The sequence below is a fragment of the Nannobrachium achirus genome (assembly GCF_963921795.1).
Source record: "Nannobrachium achirus genome assembly, chromosome: 18".
In the NCBI taxonomy this organism is placed as follows: domain Eukaryota; kingdom Metazoa; phylum Chordata; class Actinopteri; order Myctophiformes; family Myctophidae; genus Nannobrachium; species Nannobrachium achirus.
In genome coordinates, this window is record NC_137825.1 from 14468187 (window position 1) to 14485781 (window position 17595).

At 45.3% G+C, this 17595-nt stretch overlaps 2 protein-coding genes across 2 annotated transcripts; one reads left to right on the forward strand and one right to left on the reverse strand.

Moving 5' to 3' along the window:
• Nucleotides 1–4646: 4646 nt before the first annotated feature.
• LOC308302898 (exonuclease 3'-5' domain-containing protein 2-like) lies at nt 4647–6653 on the forward strand (the record flags this gene model as incomplete). The annotated part of the gene is made up of 1 exon (XM_080747216.1): nt 4647–6653. One exon carries the CDS (start codon nt 4647–4649, stop codon nt 6651–6653), a length of 2007 nt encoding a protein of 668 aa, XP_080603342.1.
• Nucleotides 6654–15360: 8707 nt separating this feature from the next.
• Nucleotides 15361–17595, reverse strand: LOC308302899 (homeobox protein SIX3-like; the record flags this gene model as incomplete). Its single annotated transcript, XM_080747217.1, has 2 exons — nt 15361–15523; nt 16841–17595. The coding sequence occupies 2 exons, from the start codon at nt 17593–17595 to the stop codon at nt 15361–15363; spliced, it is 918 nt and encodes a 305-aa protein (XP_080603343.1).

Sequence of the window (17595 nt, forward strand, 5' to 3'; positions counted from 1 at the left end):
CGTCCGGTTCATTCCCGGCCTGTCCAGGGTTAGGACAGGTTAACAGCAGATCTACAAGCACACAACGCCTCGCACTGTGCTTGTAGATCGGCTGTTTTCACTAGTTTAAATAATTTTTGAAATAATAAATACAAAACAAACGGTTTTGGACATACAAGGTTTCCACCCGACAACGATGAAATATAACTCATGTAATTGGCCCGCTGGCTTGTCACTTGTCATGATCTGAAATGGCAAATCTTTGAGTAGCAGCAGCGCTATAGAGAGAGATCTCTCTCTATAGCGCGCAATGAGGGCCTCTACAAGACTACAACTCTTTTTCCCGGGCTGAATCAGGGGCCCAGCACGTCCCTGCCAGGGCCACGCCGGCCTCCGTCTGCTCTACGCGTCCGTGTCCCCGTCACAGTCCATCTGTCTGTTGACATTACGTCTGACCCTGGTTCCTGTCTCTCCTCAGTCATCGTGTGCATGGTACGTACACATGATACGTGACACATGCACTTGTCATCATCGCGGACGGTCGCCCGGTTGGTTGGTCGGTCTGCCATGATGCCAGCCCTGGATGACTGACAGATGGGTCACCATAGTGACAGTCACTCTCCATCAGCCGTGATGAGGACGTTGTTTGTTCCTTCCTTGGAAGCCTCGCTGACACAGGTGCACGTACGTACGCACGCACGCACATACACACACAAAGACATCATGGCCAGGAAGGACTTGTTGCTTGAATGTATAATGTGTGACTGGATTGATTGTTTGTGTGTGCGTGTGTTCGTGCGTGTGTGTGATTTTTCCCCCCAAAACATGATTTTTTCAAAAAGAAAGTGTACAGAAAGAGTTAAAATTTGGTTTTTATGTGGCCACACCCACCAGGGGCGTGACACGGCCAAAACAGCTAATTAAGGCTATCAAATTAGCCAATTTTTTTAATGATGTCATGTACCCCCATGTTAAATGACCCAATCAAATTAATTTATTGTAGTTACTGTACTGAAAGTAGTACTTTCTGTACAGTAACTGAAATAAATTAATTTGATTGGGCTAATATGGGGGGAGGGGCGGAGTCGATTATCCATATCATTAACTTTTGAAACTGCCCCAAAAAAAGCTGTCCGAGGTGTGTTTCCGACTTTCTAAACCAACTTTAAAACTATCAGTTCTAGGGGTAAAAAATATATAGCATTCGCTATAAAATCAATGGTTAGACTGATAAAAAAGTACATGTCTTCTTCAAAAAAGGTGTCAAAAAAGGTGTACGAGGGTCAACACGCTTCTCCCCGTCTATGAGACGGTTTTGTCGGCCATACCCTGCTGTCTCTTGCCCTAACCTGACTGGAGCACCAGACCGACCGGAGCAAGCCATGTCCTGCTCCGGTCTGTGACAGCGGCCGGACTGAGGTCCGTGCGTGGCTCATATCAGCCTGTGTGTGTGTGTGTGTGCTTTCGCGCGTGTGTGTGTGTGTGTGTAGTGTACACACACAATAGCTCTCGCAAATAGCCGTGCGGTGCAGCGTTAGCCGGGCTACACGCTAACAACAAGCCATCACGTTGTGACGAAGTATACATTGCGCGGCACCGCACGACGGACAAAGTATACATTCACTACTAACTGATACGGCCCCGCCTCCTTTTCAGACTGTTTGAAGAAACACCACGTGACCTACTGTATCATAATGTTAAATTTCGGCCGGTGTCGCCACTCCTTTAAGTATGCCTGGTTGTCATGGTGGGTGCAGAGTGTTGTATAGAGAGAGTGGCGTCACTCCCGTTCACTTCATGGGGCCAGGTCTTCCACGCACACATCTATTGGCATATAGTGACAAACTGCGAACCGGAAGTTTCCAGAATGCATTGAAGTCTATGAGGTGTAAAGTGACAATGAACCACGTGACCAGCACTGTTTCTGACCCCGCAGTGGCAGAACTCTCTGATTAGACGACTCTGGGTGGGTGGTAACCCAACTGAAGTTAGCCACACCCACAGTGTTGGGTGAATGGTAAAAGGGTAGGGAACGATTATATGATGTCATTTTATCTGTGTTTTTGGATCGGCACTTTTGACCCACAAGGTGTCAGCCTCCAGGAAGAAACCCCAAATACAAAGGGAATACATACTTGCTCATAACAACCACACCAAGGGTTCTAATGATGTACTGTCAACCTCCTAGACACATGAAAACCAGAAAAAGTACAAAACTATGGCACCGCCTCTTTAAGGTATTTTTGAGCGGTGCTAACCACTCCCATGTCTGGCTTTGTTCGTAGGCAGTACTTCTACAGGTAACGTCATAGAAAGTATGCAGAGAGCGACATCACCACAGCTGATATCAAGGACAGAACGGCCCATACAAGGAGATTGCGTTGTGTTTGATTTTGAAATCTTTTTGATTTCTGTTCTTGGTCGTCATTGGCCGACAGTTCCCACCTGACACTGTGCGGGAATTCTGACTGCTCCAGACCGCACTGAAGAACTGCTAATTTGCATAAGGATTTCAGACTAGGACTCAAATCTAGGATATACAGCTCATTATCAAAGAGGATGAAACGATCTCCAACAATGCAACAGCATGGTCAATACACTGAAAAGGGGAGTATAGTGAAGTGTGACGTAATTTACTCATCCTACCTGGTTCGCGGTTTTCTTCCCCCATTCTGAATTCCCATAGACCTTTTTCATATCGCGTCATATAAGAACTGTGTGTTCCAATTATAAACAAAATTATCTCAGCGGTTTGACTCATATGGATATGAAGAATCAACGCTAATGTTACTGGCTAACTATCATGTGAAGCTCAACCAATCCTCGAGCTACAGTAGTGGTAAATATATTATTTGTAAACAACAACACCTTCTTATTCCCATATGAGATACAATAATCCATCACACAGAAATAAGACAGGAGAGTGATCAGAGTGAGAATGGAATGTTTTACTATGGAGAGAGAGTATTCAAGACAAAGGTACAACAAAATAATCAATGGTTCGTGCTCTCTCTGACAAATTATGTTTTGACATGAGTTTATGTATGGTCATTTGGTCAGTCAGTAGATGACGTTTCAACAGTTCATAGGATATGTTTCTTGTCCACGAATGACAAGACAAAGAGTCCATATACAGTAGGTTACTGGGGGGAAGAGATGTCCTTGCTGGTGTCTGGATGACACCAGATGTCCCAAGCTGAGCCTTATAAACCAAAACAATTCTCATTGTTTAGGTACAGGCTCCAGGCAGTTGATAAGGCCTCGGTTCTATCAGACAGAGACCTTGTGGGTACTGTACATGACATGGCACAGTCACGGGCTGTGCCTTAGGGTCCGGTGGTCCTCGATATGTATTGATAAAAAGATGATATGAACCATAACAAAATACCTATCAAGTAGCACCACTTCACTACCATTGTGAATGTTTTTTTTTAAGCCATTCACAAATAAAGTGTGAAAGAATACATTTTCCCCAGGACTACAGTGTGTTGCCCTGTCAGGCAACCGCACTACCTAGAAAGATGCAATTCTGGGAAATTGCGAGTGTGGTTGCCTATTTATTGTCTGGATAGCCAAATTGTCATGACGTCAACGGGAATGCTGCTTCCTCATTGGCTAAAAGTTTATCCAGAAATAAATAAATACTATAGTGGGTTATCCCTGTTGGGCAACCACACTAATCTATTTAACTCAATGACACCGTTATGGACATCAGTTTATTGAGCACATAGACACTAACGTGCATGTTTTTATTATGTTTTGAAACTTGCTCTGCATGGCAATGTAAATGTTACGAAGGCTTTCTACATCCTAAATGGGTACAACACATGGATCCCCATATGTGGAGCTCAATATCATCACATGCCATGGACCTCTACATATGGAGATCTCGACACCGACCTCACTAAGACCTGGATGCCCATATATGGAGATGCCCAGATGCAGACTCCAGATTGATAACTGCACATGGATCCCCATATGTGAAGCTCAATATCATCACATGGACCTCTACATATGGAGATCTCGACACCGACCTCACTACCTCACTTGGAGGGCCCTGAACGGCATGAACAGTGTATGGAACTCTAGCCTCCCCCGCCAAATCAAACTTAGCTTCTTCTTTGCAACATATGGAGATGCCCATATGCAGACTCCAGATTGGATATGACTAACTTGTCATCATGACATCACCAAGAAGGACTCAACCACTGCGGGTATAAAAGCAGTGCGCATTCCCATGGTAGATTCAGATTCAACCATCGCACCCGAGAATCTCCGACTCTACCAGCAAGACCATCCACTGTTCTTCAAGGACACTCCAACCTCAACCAACTCACTGTATTCAGTTCCCAAGATATTTGGCCTTACAACCCAAATATCTTAGTACCGTACAAACCTTTGACCATATCGTTAAATATCCCACTGTGGTGGGTCCTAGTTCCAACCTTTGAATAACAGTCCTTTCTTAGTAGTATATTTAATAGTAAACGTATGTTTTCTCATGCCAATAAAGCTCCTTTGAATTGAATTGAATTGCATGTAGGTGAGATCGGCGTTGTGCTGCAAAGGGGGATTCAGAACCAGAATTCCAAAGGAGCCCATTGACAAGGCAATAGGTTTGCAATTTTCCATCGTGCTCAAGAAGACAAATGCCACTAAAAGTTGTGATGACACCACGAGGGTCCCTAACCACCATTCTAATAACAACACTAGGAGCCTCTTTGGAGGGGCTCATATTATTTTGGACGGTGTTTCGGAAGCAGAGGAAGAAGCTGCCTCCCATTCAGGAGGAGGTAGTTCGACTTGTGACGTGTCCTGTCGAAGAAGAGGTTTCGACTGTGGAGTGTCAGTCTACGCAAACTGTAGTGCAACCTGCGTCGTCATCGAGTCCTGTCAAGAAAGAGTTTGAGGGCTTGGAGTGCCGGCCTACGCATACACTACGTTGCGTTGAAAAGGAGATCAATGCTGTTAGTAATCGTCAAACTGCGACTGTGCAACTGTCCCCTTCTGTAGGGCTACTGTCTCCTGAGCAGCTGCTGGGGGTGAAGCCAGTGGTGGTGAGCTCTGAAGAACAGTGGGAGCAGCTGTGGCCCTCGCTGCAAAAGGAACTGTCACACTTCCCAGTCCTCGGCCTCGACTGTGAATGGGTTTTGGTAAACGACAAAATCTCTGCGGTCTCCCTGCTGCAGATTGCGTCCTACTCAGGGCTTTGTGTGCTGGTGAGGCTGGTGTCCTTTCGTGGTGGCCAGCAGTCCTTCCCACTCAGCCTGGTGGAGGTCCTCCGCGACCCCCGTATCCTGAAGGTTGGTGTGGGCTGCTATGAAGACGGGAAGCGTCTGACCCGGGACTACGGCCTGTCTTTGTGGTGCACGGTCGACCTGCGCTACCTTGCCTTAAGACAGAGGCAAGTTACGTTGAACAATGGCCTCAGTCTGCAGTCGCTGGCCGCGGATGTGTTGAATGTGTGTCTGGACAAATCCCTGAAGTTGCGCTGCAGTGACTGGGAGGCTGACCAGCTGAGCCCGGAGCAGATGACCTATGCAGCCAGAGACGCCCAGGTCTCCATCGCCCTGTTCTTCAATCTCCTGGGCCTTGATCCTGAAGCCAGCTCCCCGACAACTACTGGGAGTACCTACGCTCAGCTGGCTGCCCACTGCCAGGGCCTGCTGGATGTTCCCTTCAGACATCGGATGGTTTTAGATCAGCAAGTCCCAGACCTTGGTGAGAACAATAAGAGAAAGCCACTAGGTGCAGGCTATCGTGCCAGGAAATCTCCTCTGTATGACAACTGCTTCCTTTATGCCCCAGACGGCCAGCCCCTCTGTGCCTGTAACAAAAAGAAAGCCATGTGGTACCTGTCCCGAGGAAGAGGAGAGCTCCAGAGTGAAGACCCTTTCATTGTACGGTTGCTGTTTGAACCCTCGGGACGTCCTGAGGATCAGGATTACTATCTCACAACCAAGGAGAATCTCTGCGTCGTGTGTGGCAAAGCTGATGGGTACGTTAAGCAAAACATTGTGCCACTTGAGTACAGACACCATTTCCCCACAGAGATGAAAGGCCACAAATCCCATGACATCCAGCTGCTGTGCACCGCCTGCCATGCTGCCTCCAACTCCCACAACGGCACGCTCAAGCAGCAGCTGGCCGAGGAATACGGCGCCTCCCAGAGGGACCTCCGGCGCGTGCGCTCGGCTGCTCGGGCCCTTATCTATGCCAAGGACAGCCTGCCAGAGAAGCGACGCAAGGAGCTGGAGGCTGTCATCAGAGGGGTTTATAGTGACGTCGAGTCGGAGGCAGGAGGTGTACAGACTCAGAGTGAGGTACCGCTTAGTCCAGAGGCGCTTGAGGCGGCTGCAGGCCTTGGGACCAGGATTTTGAACGAGGCCTGCATGCCTCACGGGCTGAAGGTGGTGCGTGGCGTCAACGCAGAGAATGGCCTGCGAGGCCTGATGGAGCTGGAGCGACGATGGAGACAACATTTCCTCACCACCATGAAGCCCAGCCACCTGCCTCCCCTTTGGTCTGTCGACCACGATCACCGTAGGCTCTGGTCAAAGTACGGCGAGGGCCTCAGTGGCTCCCTATCCATCTCAACTGAACCAACCGCTGCCTGGCACGGGGTGGGAAGGACAGGGAGAAGACATTGGTCTACCACCCCGGTGCGTGAGTGAACTTTATACCCAGAGACCAGCTGGCTCAAAACCCTAAAGGAGAGGAAGAGGAGCGTACGCCAGCCACTAACTTATTAAGAACACTAACTCCACAAAGTCATGTTGGAAATAAATGTGACTAATACTATTCGTGGACACTTATTTTTGTATTTAGAAATATAGAATATATAGAAAAATAAAAGAACAAAAAACTAAACTTTATAGTTCCCCATGCATATTTGCAGCCCTACGTTTTGTTAAAAATCACACCCAATGTGAAGTGAGCGGTGGTCGTGCTTGCATAACGTCTTCAATTGGTAATTGGTGATGTAATACAGGCTACACACACACACGCACATTGCTATGGCAAAACGCTGAGGAAAACACATTGCTATGGCAAAACGCTGAGGAAAAGTGGCTACAGATAGGTCTAGGATGTAATTGGTGATGTAATATGGCTACACACACACACACATATTGCTATGGCAAAACGCTGAGGAAAACACATTGCTATGGCAAAACGCTGAGGAAAAGTGGCTACAGATAGTGGCTACAGATAATTGGTGATGTAATCTATCTATAAATGCGAGAAGTCTCTTCGTGTCTGTAATCCATGTATCTCGAGAACCGTTCGTCCCACCGGCTTCAGATTCGGCACGCGCGTTCCCCGCCGCGGCACGGAGTGCAGTGCCGGGTCTCGACCCGACCCGACGCGCGGTTTTCCCGAACCGGCGCGAAGCGTTCGGAATCTCCTTATGCGGGGTTGATTGTTGACATCAGGCTGTTCCGGAGGAAATCGGCGAAAGCTCTGACTCATTGTGACATCACTTCATAAAAGGCTCTGACATCACGTACGCCACATGAGTCAACAAAAAATCTCTGAATATCTCCATATATAGCATATATGGGCATAAAATGGACGCAGAATCACAAAGATCTCCATATACGGGCATAAAGGGACACAGACAGACGGATTATGCGGAGCTGATGTCTGACATCAGAGTTTTCCGCAACCGGTACTGTGTGTGCAGAGATCTTCATATATGGGCATACGTGGACAAAGACAAACAGATGGTCAAAACGGGTCCTATGACAACAGGTATATTGGGGTTTGCATTAAAGGGTGGGGCATTCATGGGGTTTGCATTAAAGGGTGGGGCATTCATTCCCTATTTCAAATTCGGCACGCGCGTTCCCCACCGCAGCAGGTAGTGCAGTGCTCGGCCTCGACCCGACCCGATACACGTTTTTCTGGAACCAGCACGAAAGGTTCGGATTCTGATGTCTGACATCAGGATTTTCAGGAACTGGCACTGTGTCTGCATAGATCTCCATATATGGGCATAAAATGGATGCAGACAGACAGATACAGATATCTCCATATATGGGCATAAATGGACACAGGCAAACAGATGGTCAAAGATCTCCATATATGGGCATAAAGTGAACGCAGACAGACAGATACAGATATCTCCATATATGGGCATAAATGGACACAGGCAAACAGATGGTCAAAACGGGTCCTATGACAACAGGTATAATGGGGTTTGCATTAAGTTTGTCTCCTCCTCCATCTGTTTGTCTGTGTCCCTTTATTCCCATTATGGAGATCTCTGTATCTGTCTGTGCCTCCGACTGTGTTGCAGACACAGTGCCGGTTCCCCCTTTAATGCAAACCCCATTATACCTGTTGTCATAGGACCCGTTTTGACCATCTGTTTGAAAAAGCGACAGAGATCTCATATATGGGCATAAAATGGACGCAGATAAACAGATATCTCCATATATGGCATATATGGGCATACAATGGACGGAGAATCACAAAGATCTCCATATACGGGCATAAAAGGGACACAGACAGACAGATACAGAGATCTCCATATATGGGCATAAAATGGACGCAGATAGACAGATATCTCCATATATGGGCATATATGGGCATAAAATGGACCCAGAACTATAACTGCAGTAATCTCCATATATGGACATAAAATGGACGCCGACAGACAGACAGATACAGATATCTCCATATATGGGCATAAATGGACACAGGCAGACAGATGGTCAAAACGGGTCCTATGAAAACAGGTATAATGGGGTTTGCATTAAAGGGCGGGGCATTCATTCCCTATTTACATTGTTCCGAGTTGGCCAGGTCGCCGACTAGACGCTGGGCCGCCCGAGCTTCTAGTATGATGTAATATGGCTACGCACACACACATATTGCTATGGCAAAACGCTGAGGAAAACACATTGCTATGGCAAAACGCTGAGGAAAAGTGGCTACAGATAGGTTTAGGATTTTGTAATATGATGTAATATGGCTACGCACGCACAAATATTGCTATGGCAAAACGCTGAGGAAAACACATTGCTATGGCAATGAGGAAAAGTGGCTACAGATAGGTCTAGGATTTTGTAATATGATGTAATATGATATAATATGGCTACGCACACACACATATTGCTATGGCAAAACGTTGAGGAAAACACATTGCTATGGCAAAACGCTGAGGAAAAGTGGCTACAGACACACGCACAGCCACTTATAGGAGCGGTTTACCACCACTCAAAAATATGTTTCAGATATATTTGCTTTGCAGAGAGAATTTCTTCCCTTTTTTTACTGATTTAATTCACTTTGTGAACTCTCCTGTATTTCACTCTAAAAAAAATCTGAAAAAGAAATGAGAAAATGGCAATTATTTATGCTGTGGCTCCTGGGATCACCTGTGGTTCATTAAACCCTCAAACAGCTAGAGGTGCTCTTTGGTCCACAAGGCTCAGGCGACCTCATCATCATTGCCCAAATATGGAGTTCCCAAATTGACCCTTACAAGTCTATATTTGAGCGTTTTGTTTTTGAGGGGTGCTAACCGTTCCTACATCTATCTGGCTTTTTGTCTGTTTGTCCCATGTCTGTCCGGACTGTCATTGGTCAATTGGTGTCTGTTTGTATGGCCATTAACCAAGCTAACCAAGCTGTTTGTATGGCCATTATGGCCACTAACCAAGCTTGTTTACTGTGCTACAATTACTTGGAAACTTTAGTTACTAGTTACTTTGTAGATTTTGATTATTATTACAAAATATGCATTAACCACTTCAGCCCTAAATACATTTATAGTCTGTCGCAGGTCCACACGGACAGTTAGCCTATCACCTGACCCCCAGCTGCAGATCGAGTATGATTGTGGTACGGGCCTCTCGATCTCAGAGTCAGCACCCTGTCTTTACCATTCTTATACGTTCCATACCATGATTGCCAGACCCATGAAATGGGTAGGCCTACATAAGCAAATGTCGGTCTGTCTGTCCGGGTTTTCTATATAAAGGGTATATATATGATGATGACATGATGATGACATGCCTACAAAAGGCATGATGTCATAAATGATGATGACAGACAAGGGGTCTGGCACAACCAGGTTGACCTGGTCTAGTTATATATATACTATATCTAATATTGTTGTTATTGTGGGCTCGCTGAAATGTTATGTTATCGTCATTATTTATCTATTAAGTTCTCCTCAAAATGACGTAAGACATCTATCAGTCAAGTTCTCTTCAAAATGATGTAGGACATCTATCAGTCAAGTTCTCCTCGACAGTACAAAGGCAGGGCCCTTAGCCAATGAGATGCAGCCAAAGGGTACATCTTTGTGCCCATACATGCGAGCCCACACTGTTTCGTAGGAACAGTATTTCTAGTATTAGTCAATTCTGTTAGTCAATTGAGGTCACAGGACTTTCTTCTCTACTTTTTCTATAACCCCAAACGTCCATTGAGTTTTTCTGAAAATTTTTCTGTAACCCCCAACCCCCAAAAGGCCATTGACTGTGGGGGTCTCTGCTCTATGTAAAGTGTCTGGAGACAACTTGTTGTGATTTGACACTTGAATAAAGTGTCAAATCAATAAAAAATGTAATTGAAAGTGGTCAGATGAGTCATTCTCCACCATCTGACCAACAAGTGCACGTGAGGGAGGTGTGCAAGAGGACAGTATACAGGCCTGGATTCTTGACCCTTACAGTGCGGGGGGTCTGGTGGTGGCTCTGGTTGGGGGGGCATGGCATGGTTTGGGTGCACTTGTCCCCTATAGCAGTGGTTCTCAACCTTTTCAGGCCGTGACCCCCAAAATAATTACTGGGGACTCCCCCACAGTGACGAGCACTAAGAGTTGAGGCATTACATTTTGTATAACACAGTTCTATTGTGAAAATAGCAGATCTACATGCTCACAACGCCTCGTGTGTTGTTGTGATCATGTAGATCGTCTGTTTTCACAATTTCTGACTCTTTTGACAGTTTGGCCAATGTTTAATTTGTCGTTTTAGAGGTAGGCCTATTGAAAAGTCCTTAATTTGTCACTTTATAACTGTGCAGATACCCTATATACACTTGAACTTTATGTTGGTGTGTTTACTGTTGAGTGAGAAACAATGTTGCACATTAAAGGAGTAGTTCACCCCCAAAATGACTTTTTTTCTATTGATTACTCATGCCATGGAGACTAGAGTTCAATAATATTTAATGGTTTTTGTCGCATTCCTAAGACAAAAATTTGATAACAATAAATGTACCCCCATTCGTTCCGGATGGTGACCCGTTTCGAAGCGGGTCACCATCCGGAATCAATGGGGGTAAATTTACTATTTACTAATTTTTGTCTTAGGAATGCAACAAACACCAAAAGATATTATTGAACTCTACTCTCCATGGCATGAGTAATCAATAGGAAAAAAAGTCATTTTGGGGGTGAACTACTCCTTTAAGTTCATCATCTGGGGACCCCCCAAAATAATTAGGGGACCCACAGGTTGAGAACCACTGCCCTATAGACCTAGAGCATGTGGTTCTCAAAAAGTGGATTCCAGGGACTCTGTGGGTTCCTAAATTGACCCATAGGCCTACACCTCTCGGGTTCATTTGGTTCCATTTGTACACTGTCAGAGTTAAGGGAGACTTTGAAAGTTTGAGAAACATTGGCCTAGAGTAGACCACAGTATAATATAGTAGTAGACCTATAGTATAGTATAGTATAGTATAGTATAGTATAGTATAGTATAGTATAGTATAGTATAGTATAGTATAGTATATATTAAATTCATGGAGATGGTTTTGTTTTGTCGCATTTCTAAGACAATAATTTGATGATCGGAGGAGTCAATGGAGACCTTTTGACTCTGCAGTCATCAAATTATTGGCGCAGGAGGAATGCGACAAAAACTAAATAAATCTCCCTGAATTCAAGGCTCGATCGAGTAGGCCCAAATGATAGCTGGGAAAAAATGCATTTTGGGATGAACTATACTTTTAAGAAAATGGTTACCTTTAATTTGCTGCTCCTCTGTTTATGTAGGCTATTATGCACGCACGCACACACGCACGCACGCATACGTTGTGCTGCTGTTGGCTATTATTTTGGCTCTTCTGTATCATGGCTTGCAGTTGCATTGCGTTGCATTGCATGCATAGTGATAGTGTGCATGATGATTCAATGATTCAGCCTGAGACTGACTGCACGCCAGGCCTGTCCAACTGCGCCATCTACTGGCTGCCCCGGGCACAGACATAGCATGACGTCATGCAACTTGGAGAGATAAACACTCTGTTCCTGCTCTTACGCCACCACGGGGCGGCGCTGTAATGCAATAGAAAGTACGGATACTTTCCTCCGCTCTCCAGTAGCCTATTTGTATTATAGTTCTTGGATCGTCGCATCATGGGATGATAGAATATAATCATTTTAAGGGAAATAATGTTAGTCTTCTTAGAGACAATGAAAATGTTATTTTAAGAACTCATATGCGTATTTAAATACATACTGTACGTGAATGCTGTAGGCCTACCTATTACATTTTGACTACCATTATTAGCCCTATTTAGGCATAACTTTAAGGCACCGGCGTACAGAGATGCCAAAGATGTCATGTCACCCTCTCATGCTGACAGGATACATTTTTGTCTCCCATCATCATAATAGGCTATCTGCATGTTGAAAACAACTATCATATCTATCACAAATATCAAATCAAATGTAATTTAATAAATGTTACCAAAACGAATGATGGCTCCCAATAAAGCATATATTTTTAGGCAAGCAGCAGGTGCTGCCAATGGATGCTGTTGCTGGAATTAAAGGACAACTTTTTTTTCCTTCTTTTTTTTTTACAACAAGAGTTCGTATTTAAGATTTTAATTGGATTGGTGAAAATAAAAAGATGAATGTTAGAAAGCAGTAAATGTTTTCATTTACTGCTTTCTATCGTTTTAGCGATTTTAGCGAAGACTAATAGCACCCATAGGCCTAAGTCACATCTGCCCATGAAAGATTGTGGTGTATCTTGGAAATGGGCTTATTTGTGGGGCCTATCTAAAAAGACATAGACCTAATAGCCAGTGTACGCATGCCCCTCACCCACTGAAATCAAAATCATTAAAATTTGCTAAAATTATAGAAAGCAAGACATAAAAACATTTTAACACTCATCTTTTCTTTTCTCTAATCTAAAATACGAACCCTTGTTGTAAAAAAAAAACAAAGTTGTCCTTTAAAACAAACTGCCCTAAAAGTTAAAGTGTTTTTTCCCCCGTCAAGACACTATATAGGCCTATACATACATTCATTCTGATTGCTATAGTAGTGTCCTGACTCCAGTGAAGAAACCTGCATATTTAAATAGCTATAACAAAGCCATAGGCTACATATAGCCTATACTATAGTAAAGACGATGACAGTCGTATTAAATTAATTTATTTACATGAAATACCTGGATGTATTCACCATCATGGAACAAAACAAAAAGGTTGAGGATATACAGACATTTGATGAAGACTGATTGAGTAGCCAAGCCTTGTGGATGTGGGCTGAGCAAAACTATACATTGATGATGATGATAATAATAATAATAATAATACATAACAGGGAGGTAGGCTTAGGTATGTAGCTATATTATGATTGTCTACAGACTATATTTCTACACAGTCTGTCGCGGTCGGGGAGGTCTATTGGAGATCAGTGCATGTTCAGACATCTTTTCTTTCTTCTTCTCCTCTCTTCCACAGTACAAATCCCTATGCAGTTTATTTAACTCTGAGTGTGTGTAGACATGGACCCCAGCCGTAAGGGTAACCCAGGGACATGCTGGGCCCCTGATTCAGCCTGGGAAAAAGAGTTGGAGAGGCCCTCATTTCGCGCTAGAGAGAGAGAGAGAGATCTCTCTCTATATGCTGCTGCTACTTTGCCATTTCAGATCATGACAAGTGACAAGCCAGTGGGCCAATTACATGAGTTATATTTCCTCGTTGTCGGGTGGAAACCTTGTATGTCCAAAACCGTTAGTTTTGTATTTATAATTTTGAAAATGATTTAAACTAGTGAAAACAGCCGATCTACAAGCACACAACGCCTCGCACCGCGAGGCGTTGTGTGCTTATAGATCTGCTGTTTTCACTACTTTTGTGCGACGGCCTTGTATGATGAAGCAGGGCTTTGCTTTGCGAAAAACTGAAACTTGGAGATACAAGGTTTCTGCCCCACAGTGACTACTTACTTTGTTGGTTGCCCAGCCCCCAAAATGGAACGAAGGCCGACATTTAATTTAATTTTTTCCCCTAATGGCCCCCTGGTCCAGGCCGGGAATGAACCGGCCGTTCGGGAGTTGTCCCGCTTTTCCCAATGGCCAGCACGTCCCTGGACATATAGGCCACGTATGAACAGTGAACAAGGAAATCGACATATAATCAACAGTCAGCACATCGACAATTCAAGGACTTTTAAGACCCTTTTAAAGGACAACTTTAGTTTTTTACAACAAGGGTTCATATTTTAGATTGTAATTAAAGAATATAAAAGATGAGTGTTAAATTGATTTTATTTACTTCTTTCTATTGTTTTAGAGATTCTTATTTCAGTGGTTGGGGCATGCGTACAAGTAGCTAAATATGTAATTTTATACAGAATAAGCCCATTCCCAAGATACAACGTAACCTTTCATGGTTGGATGTGGCTTATCGGGGCTAGAAGTGTTACTGTAAATAGCAATAAAGAAACTGCTGGCTTATTGTGTCTAAAAAGACATATTTAGCCACTTATACGCATGCCCCCATGTGTACACATGCCCCACATTTTAGCACGGTGAACGCGATACAACAATATAACGAAGCAAATGAAAACATTTTAACACTCACTTTTTCTTTTCTCTAATTACAATCTAAAATATGAACCCTTGTTGTAAAAAAACAAAGTTGTCCTTTAATACCTCTAAAATAAAATAAAATACATTCTCCATAGTGTCAAATATTAGAGGCAGAATTTGTGAAAATAGCCGATGCTCTTGTAGATCTGCTATTTTCACAATAGAACCCTGTTAAACAAAATGGAATGCCTCAAGTCTTACAACAGTTCAAATATGATTATTATGGGGGCCCAGCCTGGAAAGGTGGAGAACCACTGGCCTAATATGTATAATGAATAAATAAAGAGAAAATTAAAAAAAGAAAGAAAGAAAGAAAGTAAGTTAAGGTCCACCTGGTTCCATTTCTACACACTCACAGAGAGTTGCTGAGGATTTGACTGTTTATATCCTATTATATTCTTCTTCATAAGATTGTCATGGCGGTTGTTGTCACCCACTGTGAGTGACCATAATAACAGATGTTGTTCCTCTCCAGCCATGGATGGCTACTGAAATCCAAAGCCTGTCAAAAGTGTTTTCTTTCTCTTCATACGTCGAAGTCAGAGTCACTGTCCGTTATGGAGAGCAGCGTCTCCCCGTCTGCGCGCTCCTCCGTGCTGCCCCCTCCGGGGCTCCCGTGCAGCGGGCCGTGAGTCCTGGCCAGGCCCTGCATGCCGTCGGGGCCCAGAGAGCTGTGATGGTGCTGCAACCTGGAAGGAATGGAGACAGAGCAGTCAGCACCACGCACCGGCACAGTATAGGCTAGGGCTACACATTTATTTGAAGTTTGCGTAGGAAAAAAGTAGAGTTTCATGACAGTACAAATCACTGGTACAGGGTCAACTAAAAGGAGATCCTAGTAAGCTTTTACATAGGAACCACTTTATGTATCTCATATTGAAAGACAGATGGATAGAACACAGTACTATTTATAGGGAAATGTCAGTAACAAAAGGGGAGCAATTAAAAAGCACTCGTAAAAATAAATAATACTAATAAAGTGAAATAAGTGATATAGATATAGACATCAAAGGGGGCTTGAGCCCCTGCCATTTTGTCTGTAAAAAGTGCCCTCTCCAGACCATGCCCTCTTTCCATGCCATAGCCTACCTGAAGGCATTAAAGAGAATTGCCTTGTCCAAACTTTCCTGATTTCTGAACTTGAATGCAGCATCTTATGTTGAAAAAATTGCCCTCTCTGTGTAGAAATCCATGTTGTTATGTCACAACTCGTGCTTAGTTCAGTGTTATCACCTGAAAATGGCCGACTGCTATTTTCGATATTTCCACCAAAAGGCCCTTTTAGACATTTCAGACCCTGCCTCTCTAACATTCTCTGCACATCCCTGGCTACTAATGACGAGAAAATGTCAACAACAATATGCAACAACAGCGCGGACGAACGAGGCTCTGATAATGGGCGCTCTTTCACGCTTGGCAAGGCGCGCAGTCAGGCATCATTGTAGGCCGGGGTGATTAACATTCCAGCCAAACTGTGACCCTGAAGGAAATGTTGGGGTGGAAGAAAAACAAAAAGATACTTGACTAAGCCCTCCAGACTGAGAGAGAAAAGGGGCTTAAACCTGTCAGGGGGGGGAAATGGTCCGTGCGCCTTTACGCGTGAATGCACTTTTTACGCACAGCGTTGCTTGTCTCAGGAAAGGTGCAACCAAAGCCCCTGGAGCGTGAATGAAGTGGATTTGTTTTGCACCTCGAAACTGCTTTCAGTGGAAATCTGAAAGTAGGCTATGCAGGCTACATGTAGCCCTGGGGATATTTTCCCAATGTAGGCTAAAAAAAAGCGTCTGCTAAATGCCTAAACTGGCTACAATGCTATACTGCACTTAGTCTATCCATTTGGTTCTATTTGTACACTCTAAGTTAAAGTAATAGGCTACTCAGGATTTTAAAATATAGGCCTATACATAATCATAATTCATTACAATTATTAGAATAGAGTTCAGCTGACTACATGAGTCTTTTATACACTCCTGTGCGCGTGTCTTTGAAGAACATTATCCACCGACCTGTTCTTGGCGGCCGCCGCTCGGTCCCTCTGCCTCCGGTTCTTGAACCAGTTGCCGACCTGCGTGGGCGTCAGGCCGGTGGCGTGCGCCAGCTCGCGCTTCTTGCCGGGGTTGGGGTAGGGGTCCTGCAGGTACCACTCCCTCAGCAGGCCCCGCGTGCGCTCCTTGAAGCAGTGCGTCTTCTGCTCGCCGTCCCAGATGGTGCGGGGCAGCGGGAACTTCTTGCGCACGCGGTACTTGTCCACGGGGCCGAGCGGCCGCCCGCGGAGCTTCTCCGCCTCGCGGTAGTGCGCCTCCAGCCACATGGCCTGCAGCTTGCCGTGGGAGGCGCGCGTGAAGCGGTGCGTCTCCAGGATGTGGTAGAGCTCCGGGAAGCTGCCGGTGTGGTAGGCCACCACGGCGCGGGCGCGCTGCACCGACTCCTGCTCGGAGATGGAGTCCCCGCACCCTCCGCCTCCCCGGGCGGCCGCGGGGCCAAGCGGCGCCGCCGCGGGGAGCGACCAGAGGAAGCGGGCCAGCCGCTCCACGTCCCCGGTCTCCTCCAGGGTCTCGCAGACGCTGGCCACCTGCGCCGCCGAGAAGCAGAGTCCCGGCATCATGGCATGCAGCGCTGGGGGACGGTCGGGGGAGACGGGGGGCGCCTCCTCCGGGGACCGGGAGCGGGGCAGGAGTGGTGCCCCGGCGGAGCCGTCGGTGAAGTGGGGAAGGAGGAGACGAGAGGCGGAGAAAAGCTCTAGAGGCGACCTGAACACCAT